This window comes from Suhomyces tanzawaensis, assembly GCF_001661415.1.
Source record: "Suhomyces tanzawaensis NRRL Y-17324 unplaced genomic scaffold CANTAscaffold_3, whole genome shotgun sequence".
Lineage (NCBI taxonomy): Eukaryota > Fungi > Ascomycota > Pichiomycetes > Serinales > Debaryomycetaceae > Suhomyces > Suhomyces tanzawaensis.
In genome coordinates, this window is record NW_017963638.1 from 1477145 (window position 1) to 1493712 (window position 16568).

At 49.2% G+C, this 16568-nt stretch overlaps 12 protein-coding genes across 12 annotated transcripts; 8 read left to right on the top strand and 4 right to left on the bottom strand.

Moving 5' to 3' along the window:
• Nucleotides 1-154: 154 nt before the first annotated feature.
• CANTADRAFT_50563 (uncharacterized protein) lies at nucleotides 155-1828 on the bottom strand (the record flags this gene model as incomplete). Its single annotated transcript, XM_020209839.1, has 2 exons — nucleotides 155-1532; nucleotides 1596-1828. The coding sequence occupies 2 exons, from the start codon at nucleotides 1826-1828 to the stop codon at nucleotides 155-157; spliced, it is 1611 nt and encodes a 536-aa protein (XP_020065377.1).
• A 110-nt stretch (nucleotides 1829-1938) lies between these two features.
• On the top strand, nucleotides 1939-2762 carry CANTADRAFT_230525 (uncharacterized protein). The gene has a single exon (XM_020206915.1). The coding sequence runs from the start codon at nucleotides 2049-2051 to the stop codon at nucleotides 2694-2696; it is 648 nt and encodes a 215-aa protein (XP_020065378.1). The 5' UTR covers nucleotides 1939-2048; the 3' UTR covers nucleotides 2697-2762.
• A 553-nt stretch (nucleotides 2763-3315) lies between these two features.
• CANTADRAFT_89828 (uncharacterized protein) lies at nucleotides 3316-5073 on the top strand (the record flags this gene model as incomplete). The annotated part of the gene is made up of 2 exons (XM_020211612.1): nucleotides 3316-3861; nucleotides 4006-5073. 2 exons carry the CDS (start codon nucleotides 3316-3318, stop codon nucleotides 5071-5073), a joined length of 1614 nt encoding a protein of 537 aa, XP_020065379.1.
• Nucleotides 5074-5314: 241 nt separating this feature from the next.
• CANTADRAFT_21504 (TauD/TfdA dioxygenase family protein) lies at nucleotides 5315-6562 on the bottom strand (the record flags this gene model as incomplete). Its single annotated transcript, XM_020206702.1, has 1 exon — nucleotides 5315-6562. One exon carries the CDS (start codon nucleotides 6560-6562, stop codon nucleotides 5315-5317), a length of 1248 nt encoding a protein of 415 aa, XP_020065380.1.
• A 1174-nt stretch (nucleotides 6563-7736) lies between these two features.
• Nucleotides 7737-8840, top strand: CANTADRAFT_49796 (NAD(P)-dependent alcohol dehydrogenase; the record flags this gene model as incomplete). The annotated part of the gene is made up of 1 exon (XM_020209753.1): nucleotides 7737-8840. One exon carries the CDS (start codon nucleotides 7737-7739, stop codon nucleotides 8838-8840), a length of 1104 nt encoding a protein of 367 aa, XP_020065381.1.
• Nucleotides 8841-9401: 561 nt separating this feature from the next.
• Nucleotides 9402-10616, top strand: CANTADRAFT_89831 (uncharacterized protein; the record flags this gene model as incomplete). The annotated part of the gene is made up of 1 exon (XM_020211613.1): nucleotides 9402-10616. One exon carries the CDS (start codon nucleotides 9402-9404, stop codon nucleotides 10614-10616), a length of 1215 nt encoding a protein of 404 aa, XP_020065382.1.
• A 141-nt stretch (nucleotides 10617-10757) lies between these two features.
• On the top strand, nucleotides 10758-11891 carry ARO2 (bifunctional chorismate synthase/riboflavin reductase [NAD(P)H]; the record flags this gene model as incomplete). Its single annotated transcript, XM_020211614.1, has 1 exon — nucleotides 10758-11891. One exon carries the CDS (start codon nucleotides 10758-10760, stop codon nucleotides 11889-11891), a length of 1134 nt encoding a protein of 377 aa, XP_020065383.1.
• Nucleotides 11892-12670: 779 nt separating this feature from the next.
• On the top strand, nucleotides 12671-13273 carry EMP24 (Emp24p; the record flags this gene model as incomplete). Its single annotated transcript, XM_020211615.1, has 1 exon — nucleotides 12671-13273. One exon carries the CDS (start codon nucleotides 12671-12673, stop codon nucleotides 13271-13273), a length of 603 nt encoding a protein of 200 aa, XP_020065384.1.
• Nucleotides 13274-13431: 158 nt separating this feature from the next.
• Nucleotides 13432-14370, bottom strand: CANTADRAFT_230667 (uncharacterized protein). Its single transcript, XM_020206917.1, has 2 exons — nucleotides 14368-14370; nucleotides 13432-14085 (listed from the first exon to the last, which is right to left on the bottom strand). Exon 2 carries the CDS (start codon nucleotides 13990-13992, stop codon nucleotides 13591-13593), a length of 402 nt encoding a protein of 133 aa, XP_020065385.1. The 5' UTR covers nucleotides 13993-14085; nucleotides 14368-14370; the 3' UTR covers nucleotides 13432-13590.
• AAT21 (aspartate transaminase) lies at nucleotides 13978-15346 on the top strand. The gene has a single exon (XM_020207583.1). The coding sequence runs from the start codon at nucleotides 14009-14011 to the stop codon at nucleotides 15272-15274; it is 1266 nt and encodes a 421-aa protein (XP_020065386.1). The 5' UTR covers nucleotides 13978-14008; the 3' UTR covers nucleotides 15275-15346.
• Nucleotides 15165-16084, top strand: CANTADRAFT_230435 (uncharacterized protein). Its single transcript, XM_020206911.1, has one exon. The coding sequence runs from the start codon at nucleotides 15455-15457 to the stop codon at nucleotides 15677-15679; it is 225 nt and encodes a 74-aa protein (XP_020065387.1). The 5' UTR covers nucleotides 15165-15454; the 3' UTR covers nucleotides 15680-16084.
• RPS27 (40S ribosomal protein eS27) lies at nucleotides 15710-16316 on the bottom strand (the record flags this gene model as incomplete). Its single annotated transcript, XM_020211616.1, has 2 exons — nucleotides 15710-15955; nucleotides 16314-16316. 2 exons carry the CDS (start codon nucleotides 16314-16316, stop codon nucleotides 15710-15712), a joined length of 249 nt encoding a protein of 82 aa, XP_020065388.1.
• Between the last annotated feature and the right edge of the window lie 252 nt (nucleotides 16317-16568).

Here is a 16568-nt window from a genome sequence, read left to right on the forward strand (position 1 = left end):
AAGGGAAGCCGCGACATCCGTGCGACATTCTACGACATCCCTAGGCACATGCCCACATGACAACAAACCACACATGCTAATCAGCCAGGAATATACAATAGGGCTAATAAATATCACGCTCATTGGAAATTGGTCATTAACCACTAAAAAAACACTAAATCTCGTAAGGAAGGCACCCGAACTTGTGCAAGATGCGCTCAATACCGTCCATTCCCTTCTCTAGCTGAGGCAACTCTGGTCCGTAACTGATTCTGACGTAGTTGTACCAAATGACGTCCTCAAGCCTGGACAAATTTTGTGGGTTGATGAGGAAAAAGAAGCCTGGGACGATGATGACTTTCTCGTGCAAACACTCGTGGAAGAATCCAAGACAATTGGATAACTTGCCTGGCAAGTGCGAGAGATTCAACCACAAGTAGAAGGTGGAGTTGGGGGTATTATCCTGGTTGAAAGTGAAGCCCATCTTGGAGAGACGACCGAGAATGTAATCACGCTTCATCTTGAAGTGGATCTGGAGGGCCTTCATTTCCTGCCTCACCTTGAGTGGCTGCAAAAAGTCCACGGCTGCGTATTGGAACGCACCGTTGCATCCACCGTCCAAGAAGGATCCAGCGGAACTCAACGCATTGATGTACTCTTCGGGGCCCAAGATCCAACACACCCGCCAGCCTGGCAACCGGAACGCCTTGGTAAGACCGTTGAGAATCAACACGGGGTCCTTGTTGACATCTTCCACGAATTCTGCCGAGGAAATCGACGAGCCAGTGCACCCGTCGTCGTAGTAGTAGTGGGAATAAAATTCGTCCATGATAAGCAAACAACTCTGGCGACATAACTGGTGCAAACGCTTCAATTGCGATGGAGTCATACACTTACCGGTGGGGTTTCTGGGGTTGGAGGTGAGCAAGGCACTGACACCTCTAACAAGCTCCTGCTTGATGACATTGAGGTGAACCTCGTAGTTGTCAGACTCGCTCAAGGGTACAGGAATGGGCGAAAAGTTCTTGAAAAGCGAGAGCATTTCTGCGTAGGCAGTATAGTCGGGAAGGAAGAACGAGAGGTAACAGTCGCTGATGATGGAAGCAATTCTAGTCAAGCCAGCTCTGCCACCTGGCACGATGCACACGTTCTTATAGGTGTACTTGGAGGACTTGTTCTTCCTGTAGGCCTCGTTGTACAAGTTGGCCACGGCTTCACGCAAGGGCTTGATTCCAGCAGTCGGAGCGTACTCCTTGGAAAGCTCGGAAATGGGGATGGAAGTGGGTCTTTTGAACGAGCCTGGCACGGTGTCACCGTGTTCTGGTGCACCTTGACCCAAGTTGGCCCAGTCGTGGTTATCTTCGGGATTGAAGCCGTACTCTCCAGCACGTTCCGTCACCCAAAGCACTCCCGTAGACGACTGCTTGGTGTTCATGGCCGGCTTGTGGATGGCGGCATCGAACTTGGGCTTGGGCAACGGGATAGGCGAGTGCTCACGTCCACTGTTGCTTTCTGAGAGCTTTTGCACCAAGTGGGAGTGAAGAGTGGGGTGTCTTCCGTGGGGCTCTGGTCTGGGAGTTCTGGTGGAAGGGTACCCTGAGTCTCTGAGAGCCGACGCTGGCGTAGATGATCCAGAGGGGCTGGCGTGGTGGCCCAACGGATATGGCTGGTTGGGGTTGATGTGGGGGTTGTTGGTGGATACGCTCAACAACTCAAGCAATGAGGTAGCAGACCGTTTCAATGGGTCGGGCAACGTGGACTCCAAGCGCTCGAACTCCGAGAACGACTCGTCATCGGAGTCAGGGGGCGCATTGATGGGAGGGGGAGTGTGATTGGAGGGGCTAGCCATGGTCAATTGGCAGTTTTGGTGGTGCTTCTGGTGGTGAAGAGCCTACAAGATGAATCATACCGGACCGTTCCGGAGGAGCGGCGGTTACGTAAGCGGGCCTTCCGGGGATGCGCACCAAGGGTCTGGCGGAGGGCTGGGCTGGGTCGGAGAAGGCTAGGCACAGGTGGTGGGGCCCCACTCCTTTTATGGGGTAGGCCACGAGTAACCAGCATATGGCACGATGGAGGATAGCTGGTTGCGGACGTGGGCCGAGTCAGCTCCGTCCCCTGCGGCGGCCCAACAGTCTCCACAATACGACCCCACATCAGCAGGGCCGCTCCCGCCAGCCAGCCGCGGGCGTGGTGGGACCAGAAATTCCCGTAGTGCCTCTGGCGGTGGTCACTGCGAATCGGGAAACGACCGCCTACTGCGGCGGGTGCCAGCGCGCACCCGCGCGCACCTTACGGCATTTTTTGCAATGAACACCTCGAACCCCGGACGATCGACGAGGGTCCTCATCGGAGAGCGCATCCGGGATCTTACCGCTAGAGGTGGTGGTGGCACGGTAGGGACACTGTGGTGGTATATCCTACAACATACTGGCTGTCCCACGTCCTCTTGGGGGTGGTATGTGGTGGGTGGTGGGTGGGTGATGGGATGGTGTCTCCACCTTCCCCGTGCGTCTCCCCACGGTGACGTCCCACCGCAAGCGCCCCAGTGCGATCCTCGCGGTAACTTTCCGCCTGCCAGCCCCACCTCTTCGCTGGCCACGCTTATGCGATCTCGGAGGGGTACCCACAATAGCGCCTGGGCAACCACGGGTCTAGACGAGCCCACCGTGACCGTGCCGTGCCTGGCAAGGTCACCTAGTCGTATTACAACCCATTAAAACAAACCGTTTTCCAGGGTATTGCTGTAAAGGTTCGCTTGGCCTCCCACGCCATATTCAAACTGCCCCGTTTAGTGTGCACACTTTCGCTGCGATGATTAATTTTAACAAGAGCGACTTGCACCGAGTTCCTTATAGCACCCCCAACTTGTATTCCATGGGCCAGGTCTCTTCCAAAGACAAACAGATTCCACGCGGCTGGGACTGGCAGCCTTCCCACCGTGCTTCCAGGCGACAGGACTCCCTCCATGGCTTGGAGCTGGACAGCACCAAGCTCACCTTGAACACCGACGAAAGACAGCCTCGAGCACACTCCCAAGACAGAGAGAGGCGGCGTCTGCAGTCCCGCAAGCGTCTGCATCTGCCCCACCAGAAGTACTCCATCCCATCGTCCTTCTTCCTTTCCCCCATCACCTCCAACGAAGAGCAGCTCTTCGAAGCCCCCGCCAATCTCCTCTACCCCAAGCCCAAATCGTCCCACATCTATGAGATTCCCGAATCGTCCTCCAGCAGACCTTCCAGAACCAGCTCCAGAGTCGATTTCTACAACCATGACTTGCACGAGTCCAACTACGACTTGGGCCTCTACAACAACGACCCAGCCCCAGAGGACGACCACATGAGTGTGGACGCAGAAAACGAGGAGCCATTCTCCCCACTTGTTTCCCTCCCATTGGAAATCTTGTACACTATCATAGAAATCGTTTATTATGATGATAACTCCATTAGCATTAACTCAAATCTCGAAAACTTTGCAAATACCATCCCTTTATTACTGAAAAAAATCCATCAGCTTTCATTGTGCTTCTTGTATAAGTATGCCATTTTTAACAGGCCTCATGCATTCGATAAGTTCCTCTCGAACTTACTCAACAGTCCTACGATCGGAAAATACGTGGAGTACATGGACTTCCAACAATTCACGTCCATCGGACTAGGAAGAACTGGAAGAATGAACCAGGAAATTCAGATGGTCACTAGTGCTACCATCGCCAAGTCTTTGGGTCTTACTCCTAACTTGATCGAGTTTTTGGCTTCCGAAAACATCCAGGACGACATGGATGTCAATGTTCTTGATTTATTATTCAACCAATTGCCCAAGATCCAGGCCCTCGACTTTTGTGGTGCCTCTTCCGACGCATTTGTAAAGGCATTCCAGCAGCTTGTCATTAAAGGTTCTGCTAATCCAAATACAGAAGATATTCAGATGAAAGTCGAACAACACCAGGATGAAGATTTTGAAATGGATGAGCTCCAAAGCCCTCCTCCAATGCTGCCTCCTACTATTCATGAAACTCTTCCACTGGAGTCTTCCCTCGATAATTTGATGAAAATCTCATTCCATGATTGTTCAAGTCTCACACTCGACATATTTAATAAGCTTCTTCCCAATTTCACTTCACTCACCCGACTTGATCTTAACCACACTTCAATCAATTCAACCGTACTTTTGAATTGTTTGCCACATTCAGTGAGACTTACGCATTTGTCCTTGGCTCGCTGTTCTAAATTAACAACCAAAGACTTAATCAACTTTTTGACTACTCATCCTGCCGTTGCGAACGACTCACTCCAATGGCTTAATCTTCAAATTGATACCAACGTTGTATCTCCACTCTCGGATGTGTATCTCCTTTACACACTTCGTCACTTGAAGGCCCCAGACTTGAAGTACCTTAATTTGGGAGGTCTTCCTGTAAATTCCAGAATTTTGAACGTAATCAAGAACAAATTCACCAACCTCGAGAGTCTTTCCATAAGTCACGCCACAGTCTCTTACGACGATCTTGCATCTCTTAGCGAAAGCGAATCTAAGCTTAAATTTTTGGACCTTACTGGAATTAAAAATTTTTCAAGATGGAATCTTAACCAGCTACTCAAAACAATGTTTAACACCTCATTAATTGCAGTTGAATTTGATTACAAGGTTTTGTTTGATCTCACAAACAAGGGACAACACATTAAGATTACACCAGCTCAGCAGTCATTCATTGACGAAGCCACCACACCCCAAGTTTGGAAGTTCTATGACAATGAAGGTAGAAGAGCTTGGATTTACAAACTTGATGAGTCAGACCCAGAATTCTCGTCCATAATCAACACAACCAGCACAGACTCATCTCGTGGAAATGCCTCATTTTCTTCAAACTTGGTGTACTACGATTTGGAAACTGGAAACAAAATTGTCAGCAAGGTCAAAAAGCCGGAATTTTTGAAGTATGCATCCAGAAAGATCAGTTGTTCTATTGGATACTATAATTTGCGGAATGCCAAAAAACTTAGGCCAAAAGAAAATGGGAAATACATCGAGGATGTATGGCCCCTGGAATTTGCACAACGTGGTATCTACAACTACTATTCATTGAATATCAAGTAAACTACGTCAGGGATGTGAAAACCCCTATAAATTATGAGTTACGATTTTTAGCTCAATGTAGTAATGACAGTGATTCGACGTTTTTTAACTGTAGTTTATTCAAAGTAGTTCTATACAGCATTCTACGTCAGTCTGAATAAATTGTGTATTAAGTATCATAACATCACAAGAAGAATTAAATTCACAACATTGTCAACATATCGAACATTAACTATCTTCAGTAAAATAAACTGGGAGGTTTTCAATTGCCGTTAAGAGCCCCATTTTGCGCTTGTCCGTTTGAATGTCCGTTTGAATGTCCATTTGAATGTCCATTTGAGTGTCCATTCACTGCAACCTCCTCCTCTTTGTTTTCCTCTTCAAGGTAGGGTTTTTCTCCAAGCACAGTAATTCTGAAGTGGTGTCTTGGCCCAGTAGCGTGTTGCAAGAAATCCGCAATAGCAGTATGCACAGCGAGTCTGTTGTCCCAGGCAATGACAGTTCTAGCATCTGTACCCTTGTGTTGGGCTCTAACTTGGATTTCTGGATTGCTCGTAACGTGTTGCTCCAAGAAGTTCAAAATGAAGCTGGACTCCTCAGCCTTGACCCCCTTAATACTGTGAATAAAGGCCCGGGAAAAGTACAAACTCTTCTCTCCGGTCACAGGATGGGTTCTGACCAAAGGGTGCTCGGTGAAGTAGTCTCCCTTGACTCTGGCAGTGTTTCCGTTGAGAGATGCCAACTGGTTTTGATAGTAATTCGTGTGGATTACGGTCAATCCCTCAAAAAACTTCTGCAAGGTTGGAGATAATCTTCTGTAGGCCTCTCTCAAGTCAATGAAGACCGTGTCGCCACCACTCTTGGGAGCTTCCAAAGCAACAAAGAAAGAAAACGAAGCAGGATACTCCTCAAAACTGATATCGGAGTGCCAGGCGAAAGCACCAGTCTTTCCAGCAAACCCTTTTTCGTATCTGGTCTCGTCTCCTGGTGGTCTAAAAGTAACCAAGAGTTCAGGATGCTTATCGGCCGAGAAGCTCACAGGATGGATGTGCAAAGGTCCAAAGTGTTCTCCAAACTGTTTGGCAAACGCTGGACCCTTGTCTCTGAAGTCTTGGTCTCTGAAAATCGCCAAGCCCCTAGTTTCGAGATACAATGCCAAATCGTTCTTGCCGGCTTCGTCCAATTCACTGAGCTGGATCCCAGTAATCTCAGTACCAAAGTTTGGTGATAAGTCTTCGGTAGAATACTTGGTCCCTTCGGGGAACAAGTGCTTGAACGATTTATCGCCGAGGTGGCCCTTGTCGTTTTTTGCACCGTCGACGTTCTTGAAGTTGTTGTATTTTCCCTCTTCCTCCGACTCGAAGGCTCCCAAGTATTCCGGATACTTGATGGTCTTCTGGAATTTGGCTACGGCATCGTTGGTCAATAAACTTCCGTTCAAAGATAAAGCAGCGATCTTGCTTCTGATCAATGGATCAGTAACTTCGGATCCCAATGGTCTGTAAGACATGGTTAGATTGAAATATTATTAATATTATTGATAATCTTGAACTACGATTTGTCCAGGCTACAGCGGACATTTTATAGTGTTGGAAATCCAGTAACGGCTACTGGATCGCTTTGGTGATCTAATTGATTCATTGCCAAAAATTATAGCCAGATTCCGTGATCGCTGCTAAGGTCCAGCGCCATAGTAGATTCGTCATAATCAGGGGATTTTGCAGTCATATCCACTGACTGCGGCAGCCTGGGGCACGTGAGAATTGCAAGGATGCACCCCCCTCAGCTACTGAAGTACTACTCAGATGTTGGCAGTACCTGTCAGGGTGTAGCAGTCTTAGATCATGTGCGGTTGGTGATGGTGTTGGTGGTGGTGGTGGTCTACAGATAGTTGCGTCCTATACGCCGACAGGTGGAGTCCGGTAGGTGCGCGCGATCCTTTAGAGTAGCTGTCATTAGTGTTTTTTGTGGCTACATCGCGCAATTTGATCAACAGCTGCACACAATAGATGTACATGTTCTTCGGATCGCCGTACTGTCGATCGGCGCAGGGTCTACCGGGACCCCTTATGGCCCTGCCAGTGGAGCAATTGCGGAAACAGCACCCGTTTGCCATACCAGGCAAGCGGACACGAGGTGCCCTGTTCTGGTTGCACCTCAAGTATGGTGCATCTAGAAGTGCATGCAATGCTTACAAATGCGGGATTTGAAAGGTTTGGCAGCGACGGGCTCGGAGTACGGGGCTGCTAATCGGCACGACTCTGAGCCATGGGTGGCGGTCACCGTGTGGTTTGTCGGAAGTGTGGTGTTCCGTGCAGCAGTATAAAACCTCGATGATCCCCGCCACTTGACACGGTCCGAGTTGGTGTCGGCATTCTCCGTATCGCTTGATTGCTGATTTGTCATCTATTGCCGTACGTAAACGGGCCCTGCTTCACTCGCAGGCTGATTGGCCGTCGGCTAGTGTCAGTTGGACGCGGAGCAGTATGGGCACCCACACGCTTGTCCTCGGTTGTCCAAATGCGGAAGACGCAAAATTACCATTAGTAACGCCGCCCAATGGAGATAAACTGGCGCTATCTTAATGCATGAAGTGCAACCATTCTGGTGGGGGTGGTGGGGGGCACTTTCCATATAAAAATGAGCAAGCGAGCCAACGAATTTTGCCTCCAACCACTTACAACATGACCATCGGAACTGCACCACAAACTTTCAAAGGATTCGGAGTCGACGACTTCAAGAACTGGGACAGCCCCAAGTTGGTGGAGTACGCCGCCAAGCCTCTCAATGACCACGACGTGATAGTGGAAACCATTGCTTGCGGAGTTTGCGGCAGTGATCTCTTCACCATCAACGGTGCCTGGGGACCTTTGGGCAGAAAAGACTTGGTGGTCGGCCACGAGATCATCGGAAATGTGGTTGCTCTCGGTGACCTTGTCACCGAGTTCAAGCTTGGCCAAAGAGTCGGCATTGGTGCTGCCAACAGCGCCTGCAGAGAGTGCAGCCGTTGTGCCAGTGACAACGAACAGTACTGTCCTACCCGTTCCTCCACCTACAACTCGGTGGACCCTCGTTCCGACGGATACGTGACCCAAGGTGGATACGCCTCCCATGCCATTGCTGACGAGCAATTCGTGTTTGCCATTCCAGACAAGATCTCGTCCTCGGCTGCCGCACCTATGATGTGTGCTGGGTTGACTGTGTTCTCTCCATTGGTCAGAACCTTGGGCTACGACGCCAAGGGTAAGACTGTGGGGATCATCGGTATCGGTGGTTTGGGCCACTTGGCTATCCAGTTTGGCCATGCCATCGGAGCAAACGTGGTAGCATTTTCCAGATCATCCTCCAAGAAGGATCACGCCATCTCCATGGGAGCTGACGACTTTGTCGCCACTGGTGAGGACCCTAAGTGGACCTCCAGATACATGGACAAGTTCGACTTGATTTTGAACTGTGCCTCGGGAATTGACGGCTTGGCCCTTACCGACTACTTGTCGGTGTTGAAGGTGAACGGCAGCTTCATTTCTGCCGGTTTGCCATCTCACTCTGAAACGTTCGAGGTTGCACCAAAGGGATTCCTCAAGAACGGAGGCTCGTTCGGGTCCTCGTCGCTTGGTTCCAAGGTGGAAGCCAACGAGATGTTGAGATTGGCTGCGGAATACGACATCAAGCCATGGGTCGAGGAGATCGACATCAGCGAGAAGGGTGTGCACGAAGCGTTGACCAGACTCGACAAGGGTGACGTCAAGTATAGATTTGTGTTCACTGGCTTCGACAAGGCCTTTTAGATAGACGTACAATAAACATGGGGAGACTGCCTTCTGAGAAGGAGAATCAAATTGATGTAGTAGCTATGGGAATCCGCTTAAATCGGAGCCCAACGTCCTGGACCTAATATGGTCTTTATATGACGTCCTTGGCCGTGGAGCCCTTATATAGCGAAACTTTCCATAACCTCAGAGGTGCCTGTCAATATGTGGGCTGCGCAATCTGCCTGGTGCACCCCAATCAGTGCTGATCGGTTCTGCACGCGTGCTGCATTGCCGTGGTGGCCCTGAGCCACCCACGACGGGGGCCAGGCTACTGCCAGGCAGTCCTGTTGGACCAGTCATCGCAAATAGCACCGTGTGCAGGGCATCTGGCGTTAGCCTCTGGTGCCATCTCGTGGCCGCATCGTGGCTGCTATCACATCTCGTTTCTAGCACCACCAGTGCCCCTCAAAAACTGTCAGATGCTTTTTTTGTCCGAGCCTTGCTTCCGAGGCAGACTACCCCACACCGATGCGAGCACACGCACCAAGCCGGAAGATTATATGAACACCTCCACTGCCTTCTCCCACCGCTACAGCCATGGCCCCTCCAGAAGTAACCGAAGTTAGACACCCCGTTGACGTCGCCAGATTGACCAAGTACTTGAGCTCGTTGGCGTCACCCTCCCAAGGCACCACCCTTGGGGTCAATGTGCCACAGTTCGGCTCCAGCCAATTTGGCATCAAGCAGTTCGCCTTTGGCCAGTCCAACCCCACCTACTTGTTGGACGACGCTGGCAAGAAGTTCGTGTTGCGCAGAAAGCCCTCCCCCAACAGCAAGTTGGTGTCACGGTCGGCCCATGCCATCGAACGTGAATTCTTTATTTTGCGTGGAATCAACGTGTTGAACCAGGGCAATACCCGTAAGGTGCCTGTGCCTGAAGTGTACGCTTTGTGTGAGGACGAGTCAGTGATTGGTTACGTGTTCTATGTCATGGAATACATAGAGGGTGACCAGATCAAGAACCCCGAGATGCCTGGTATCAGCAACGCGGACAAGCAGTTGTACTGGGAGAGCATTATGGACACCATCAGCGCTATCCACCTCTTGGATGGCCACAAACTCATCAACGAGCTTCCCAAGGCCCACTTCCCCCAGTTCCACGACTTGTCCAAGATCACAGGCTCGTCATACTTCCAGCGTCAGATCAAGACCTTGTCGGGGGTCGAGAAGCTCCAGAGACAGACAGTTCCCCAGATCCCCGACTTCGAGTACATATGCAAGTGGACCCTCGACAACGCCCCCAAGGACCCCTCCAAGTTGACCTTGATCCACGGGGACTTCAAGATCGACAACGTCTTGTTCGACACCAAAACCAAGAAGGTCAAGGCAGTGTTGGACTGGGAGCTCTGCACGTTTGGGCATCCGTTGTTCGATCTTGCTAACTTCTTGCAGGCGTTCCAGTTTCCCAATTCCTTGAACCGGATGTTGTACCACCCGCAAGACACAGAAATTGGCATGGAGGATCCACAGTCGCTCCGCGATATCCAGACTAGATTACGCCAGTACCACGACGCGTATGGGGCACCCTCGTGGGACCCCAAAGACCCCACCAACAACGCATCCGACCTTTGGATCTTGGGTTACGTGTTCGGGTTGGTCAGACTCTGCGTCATTAGTCAGGGTATCGCCATGAGAGTCGAAAAAGGAAGCGCTTCCGGCAACGCCACCGGTTTTGCCAAGCTCTACATTCCTTTGGCAGAATTGAGCGTACAGACCATCAAGGATGGCCAAAAGAATAGCTCCAAGTTGTAGACCCCTAGTTCGTATGCAGGTCCCAATATACACATCTCAAAAACCCACCCGATAGGGTTTGCACGTGACATCATGAGATTACTCACAGCGGTTCCGGAGTATCGAAATTTTCACCTACGGTCAGTTCTTTTAACATCAAGAATGTCTGGATTCGGCACTTTGTTTAGGGTTACCACCTACGGCGAGTCCCACTGTAAGTCAGTGGGCTGTATCGTGGACGGTTGTCCTCCCGGAATGGAATTAACCGAGGCGGACATCCAACCACAATTAAGCAGAAGAAGACCTGGCCAAAGCAAGTTGTCCACGCCAAGAAACGAGAAGGACCAAGTCCAAATCCAATCCGGAACCGAGAATGGCTTGACCTTGGGCTCTCCAATCGGTATGTTGGTCCACAACGAAGATCACCGTCCCAACGATTACTCAGAAACTGATTTATACCCAAGACCTTCCCACGCTGACTGGACCTACATACAGAAGTACGGTGTCAAATCGTCTTCTGGAGGTGGCAGATCCTCGGCCAGAGAAACCATCGGAAGAGTTGCTGCTGGTGCCATTGCTGAAAAGATCTTGCAAAAGGCCAACAACGTCGAAATTGTCGCTTTTGTTTCCAGTATTGGTGAAATTGCCATGGACAGAAACCCAACCGACCCAAAGTTCCAGAACTTGTTGAACACCATCACCAGGGAAGAAGTCGACGGTGTTGGTCCTATTAGATGTCCAGACCCCACTGTCAGAGACGAAATGGTGAAGGTCATCGAAAAGTACAGAGATGCCAAGGACTCCATAGGAGGTGTCGTCACTTGTGTGGTCAGAAACTGTCCTGTTGGATTGGGTGAGCCATGTTTCGACAAATTGGAAGCCACCTTGGCCCACGCTATGTTGTCTTTACCAGCCACCAAAGGGTTCGAGTTTGGTTCCGGTTTCTACGGTACTCAAATCCCAGGCTCCAAGCACAACGATATGTTCGTATTCGATGAAGAACGTAAGACCTTGAGAACCAAGACTAACAACTCGGGGGGTGTTCAAGGTGGTATCACCAATGGTGAAAACATCTACTTCTCTGTTGCGTTCAAGTCCGCTGCTACCATCTCTCAGGAACAAGAAACTGCTTCCTACGAAGGTGCATCTGGTGTCTTGGCTGCCAGAGGAAGACACGATCCAAGTGTCACCCCAAGAGCTGTTCCTATTGTTGAAGCCATGACTGCCTTGGTTTTGGTCGATCAACTTTTAATTCAAAAGGCAAGAGATGCTGGCAGATTAATTGTTAGTAACTAAAGTATATAATCGTATAAATAGTCATAATTAGAAACGTCCGTGGATAGTTGCTAAGTTCCTGACTAGAATTTGCAGTCCTGTAATTGCGTTATATGAGAAGCGACAGATTGGCTTGGGCTTGGAACAGGAAGTAGGATCTCAATTGATATTTGGTGGGGATGAAGATGATGAGATGTGTCTGAAAATGAGTATTTTCTATAAGTACAAGCTTATTATCAAGCTTTTAATTTTCACGGTAAAGCTTAGATTTTTTTTGAGTAATTCTCCCCGTTAAATTGCGGTTGCTGTAGGTGTAACGTAAAATCTATCATTTATAGATCCGGGTGTTCAAAAAAAATGAATCAATATCGGAAGGTTTTAAGTTCAGAAACGACACAAGGAAATTGGCCACAAGCTATAAACCGCTAGGTTTCGCTCGATTTGAGCTAGACATCGAAATGGACTTGGAGTTGCATCAGTATTATTATTGTCTTTTTCCATCTTCAATGGGCAAAAAAGACAGAGCCCAGATCCAGTTTTCGCCAGAAAACTCAAATACGATTCCATTCACAATAAACTGCACAGGCATACTTGGACTCGTTCCAAGCATCAGGCGACTGCAGGCACAGTACCTAACCATACCTTTTTGCACCCTTCCATCAGCACGTGACACTCGTTTCATACACGGACGTGAAAAGTCGCGGTCGTGCGCAGCAGCATTTTATGGACGCGTTACGGACAGCAAAGACTGTTGTTAACCATCCCCATCAAATCAAACCAAACATCCGGCTTCAAGCATCATGAGATCAAGTGTCTTTATTTTCATTGCCGCTCTCTTGCAAGTGGTGGTCGCACACAACGTGTTGATTCCTCCATACTCCAAGCAATGTTTCTACGAGACATTGAAGAAGAACGATGAATTGGCGATCAGTTTCCAAGCTGGATCGAGAAACCCCACCAATTCCGAACAATACACGGTCGATTTCTTCATCCAAACCCCCAACGGCCAGGTTGTGTTGAGAAAAGACAACATGGACCACGGAGACGAAAGAATCCACGCTACCAGCGACGGCAGATACCACTACTGTTTCTCCAACGAAAAGACCGGTAGAGTCGACTTGGATGTGTCCTTCAATGTCCACGGAGTGATCTACGTGGACGTCAACGACCCCAAGACCGACACCTTGGACTACGCCATCCAGAAGTTGAGCGAGGCCACTAACAACGTCAAGGACGAGCAAGGGTACTTGGTGATCCGGGAACGGACCCACAGAAACACTGCCGAGTCCACCAACTCCAGAGTCAAGTGGTGGTCGGTGCTCCAGATCCTTGTTGTTGCCTCCAACTCCATTTTCCAAATCTACTACTTGAAGAGATTCTTCGAGGTCAAGTCTGTGGTATAATGGGCCACATTAGTATACTAAGTAACAACACCAAGCATCTCCGTGTTATCCGCGTAGTTCCAAACCCCATGGTGGGAGGGGGAAGCCCACCTTATGTAATTCGGACTTATGTGCCAACGGCGTAAGGATCCCCCACATCATCCGTGTGAGGAGTGGCAGGGTCGTAAGTGCGGGATGTAGAAGCCAAAGCTAAAGTGCGGGATGGCCCAGCCGAAAATGGGGATGGCCACTTCGCAGGTTGGTTGCCCCAGAACCAATGTGCGGGTTGCCTAGCCCCAGACGATGGCTTGCCTATTTCCCACCTGCCTATTTCCAGCCTACTCGCGGTTGCTCCAGTCGGCCTGGGCGGCAGGCTCAATCGGGACCGGCCAAGAGTGGCCTCCTACCCAGGCTAGCCCGACTTTCTCCGTTCCCCACCACCAGTGCCTCACAGTTTTCAACTCCCAGATCACGTGTTGTTGGCCTTCACATGTGTTCCCCTCTCGCACAAGAGGAAGGTGGTGCATCGGCACAACTGCAGCCGCCATGATCTCCTGACACCCGAGACGGGTGCGTTTTCTGGCCGGAAATACCTTCCTGTGACCCTTTCGGGGTTGGGGGTGGGGCACTCCCCAGACCCATTGTCTGCGTGTGCACACCGGCGCTCCCTCGGCATGCACTTCCGGAACCCTTATATAAAAACCTTTCTGTACGGTTCGTTCATCGCACATTATTTCCATCCCATACCCCGTCAAAATGGCCTCGTTCTTTCCTGGTATCAAAGAATTACCCCCAGACCCCTTGTTCGGCTTGAAAGCCAGATATACTGCTGACTCGCGTGCCGACAAGGTCGACTTGGGCATCGGTGCCTACAGAGACGAAAACGGAAAACCCTGGATCTTGCCAGCCGTGAGACAGGCAGAAGCCAAGTTGGTGGCTTCGCCAGACTACAACCACGAGTACTTGTCGATCGGCGGCTACGAGCCATTCGTCAAGGAAGCCGCCAAGATCATCTTGGGCGAAGACTCGTTGGCCATCAAGGAAGGAAGAATCGTCAGCCAACAGTCGTTGTCCGGAACCGGTGCCTTGCACTTGACTGGACTCTTCTTGAAGACCTTCTACTCCGGCGAACACACCATCTACTTGTCCAAGCCAACCTGGGCCAACCACAACCAAATCTTCACCAGTGTGGGCTTCAAGGTGGAGAGCTACCCCTATTGGAACAACGAGACCAAGTCCTTGGACTTGGACGGCTTCCTTAACGCCATCAGATCTGCCCCCAAGAAGTCGGTGTTCTTGTTGCACGCCTGTGCCCACAACCCAACCGGTTTGGATCCTACCCAGAGCCAATGGACCACTATCTTGAAGGAATTGGACAACAACAACCACTTGGTGTTGTTTGACTCCGCCTACCAAGGTTTCGCCAGTGGTAACTTGGAGAAGGACGGCTTTGCCATCAGACACGCCATCAACGACAAGCTTATCAACTCGCCAATTATCATCTGTCAGTCCTTCGCTAAGAACTGTGGTATGTATGGTGAAAGAGTCGGCGCTGTGCACGTCATAACACCCCCAGGAGCCACTGGTGAGGCCGTAGCCCCAGTTCTCAGGGCCATCAAGTCTCAATTGAACAAGATCATCAGATCCGAACTCTCCAACCCTCCTGCCTACGGTGCCAAGATTGTCGCTGCTATCTTGAGTGACAAGGACTTGAAGAAACAATGGCAAGACGACTTGACCACCATGAGTTCCAGAATCATCAAGATGAGACATTCTTTGAGAGACTTGTTAACTAATGAATTGAAGACACCTGGTAACTGGGACCACATCGTCAACCAAACTGGTATGTTCTCCTTCACTGGTTTGACCCCAGAAATGGTTGCTAGATTGGAAGAGAAACACGGTGTCTATTTGGTCAGCAGTGGACGTGCTTCCGTTGCTGGGTTGAACGAAGGTAACATCAACAAGGTTGCACAGGCCATCGATGAAGTTGTCAGATCTTGTGCTAAGCCTAAATTGTAATGAACTTGACGGTTATTCTATATACTTCTAAATTGTACCATGGGTACTTATATACGGCATATTCATCTTGAATACTTTGATTAACTAATGTATAACTGCTTTTAAGTGATAATTCGGTAATGGATGTCTGTATGCCCATTGCCTACGAATAACCTGCTTGTAAGTGATTCTTAACTCTTAATGGATGCGAATGCTGCATCAACCCACATTTCCAGATGGACTCTTCAGGTGGTGAATTTTCTCCTACAATGCTACACCTCTCAATACTATTATAGATATATATTAAAATTAAAAATAACAATATATAAAGCAGACAGCATTCTTAGTTTTAATATGAGTGGTTACCGATTAATCGATGGGAATGGTTGTACGGCGATCATAGACCACCTTTGGATGTACTTTTGATGTGTGTGTGCTATGGTAAAGTCCTCAGATTTACTTCTTTCTGAAAGAACAACCTTCGGTCAACTTAGCCTTACCACCAGCTGGGGTGCACAAGACAGTGGAACAAGATTCACAGGTGACGGCACTTTGAGCGTGGGAGAAGATGGTGGTGATGTTTAAACAACCTTGACACTTGACATCCATGAAGTAAGATCTTGGGGATTGGACCAAGGTCTTCAACTTGTGCTTTTGAGCTTCAGAAGCTGGAGATGGGTGCAATAAATCTTGAACTAAAACCTAGAATTGTTAGTTGCTGTTTCCATGTTTGAGGGCCATGTTCTGGAGTTTGAAGATTCGTTCAATTTTTCATGTAGTGTTTCTAGTTATCCACATTATCTTGATGATTGGTTGTCTTATATGAGTGGATACTTGGCTGGTACATTCATGGATATCAACTTTCAACTTATGTGAGCCAGTCTAATTGTTATATGATCTCCTTCGTTTTAATCATTGCTTTCTTATTTCTTTCAATGTATCTTGTTTTGAATTGAACAATCCCACAGAATACAATCTACTGAACATTCAGTAGGTACTCATTCCAACGATCATCATCTCACTTCACGATGGCCCTGTTCAGTCTTTCATTCAAACATACCATATTGTCTCTGTCTTATTAAGATACTATCTTGGTAACTACTCAAGCTTGTAAATTTTTTTCATATACAGTTTTTCCCACTGCGCTAGAATCGTCTGGACATTGTGGGGCATATGCAGGATTTGCGGCGCCAGAAGTCCATTAGGGCTTTGGTTCACGTGCTGCGTCTGAAAATTCACGTGATGTGACTGTGAAGCACAATTTGATGGCTATAACCTCGTTTCTGCAAGAAGGCCCTTGTGTAGCTATTGTGGG

What these genes read in the sequence shown, in the direction of transcription:
- CANTADRAFT_230525 (XM_020206915.1), top strand. Translation starts at nt 2,049, where the DNA reads ATGGAGGATAGCTGGTTGCGGACGTGGGCCGAGTCAGCTCCGTCCCCT.
- CANTADRAFT_230667 (XM_020206917.1), bottom strand. Translation starts at nt 13,992, where the DNA reads ATGGAAATAATGTGCGATGAACGAACCGTACAGAAAGGTTTTTATATA.
- AAT21 (XM_020207583.1), top strand. Translation starts at nt 14,009, where the DNA reads ATGGCCTCGTTCTTTCCTGGTATCAAAGAATTACCCCCAGACCCCTTG.
- CANTADRAFT_230435 (XM_020206911.1), top strand. Translation starts at nt 15,455, where the DNA reads ATGGATGCGAATGCTGCATCAACCCACATTTCCAGATGGACTCTTCAG.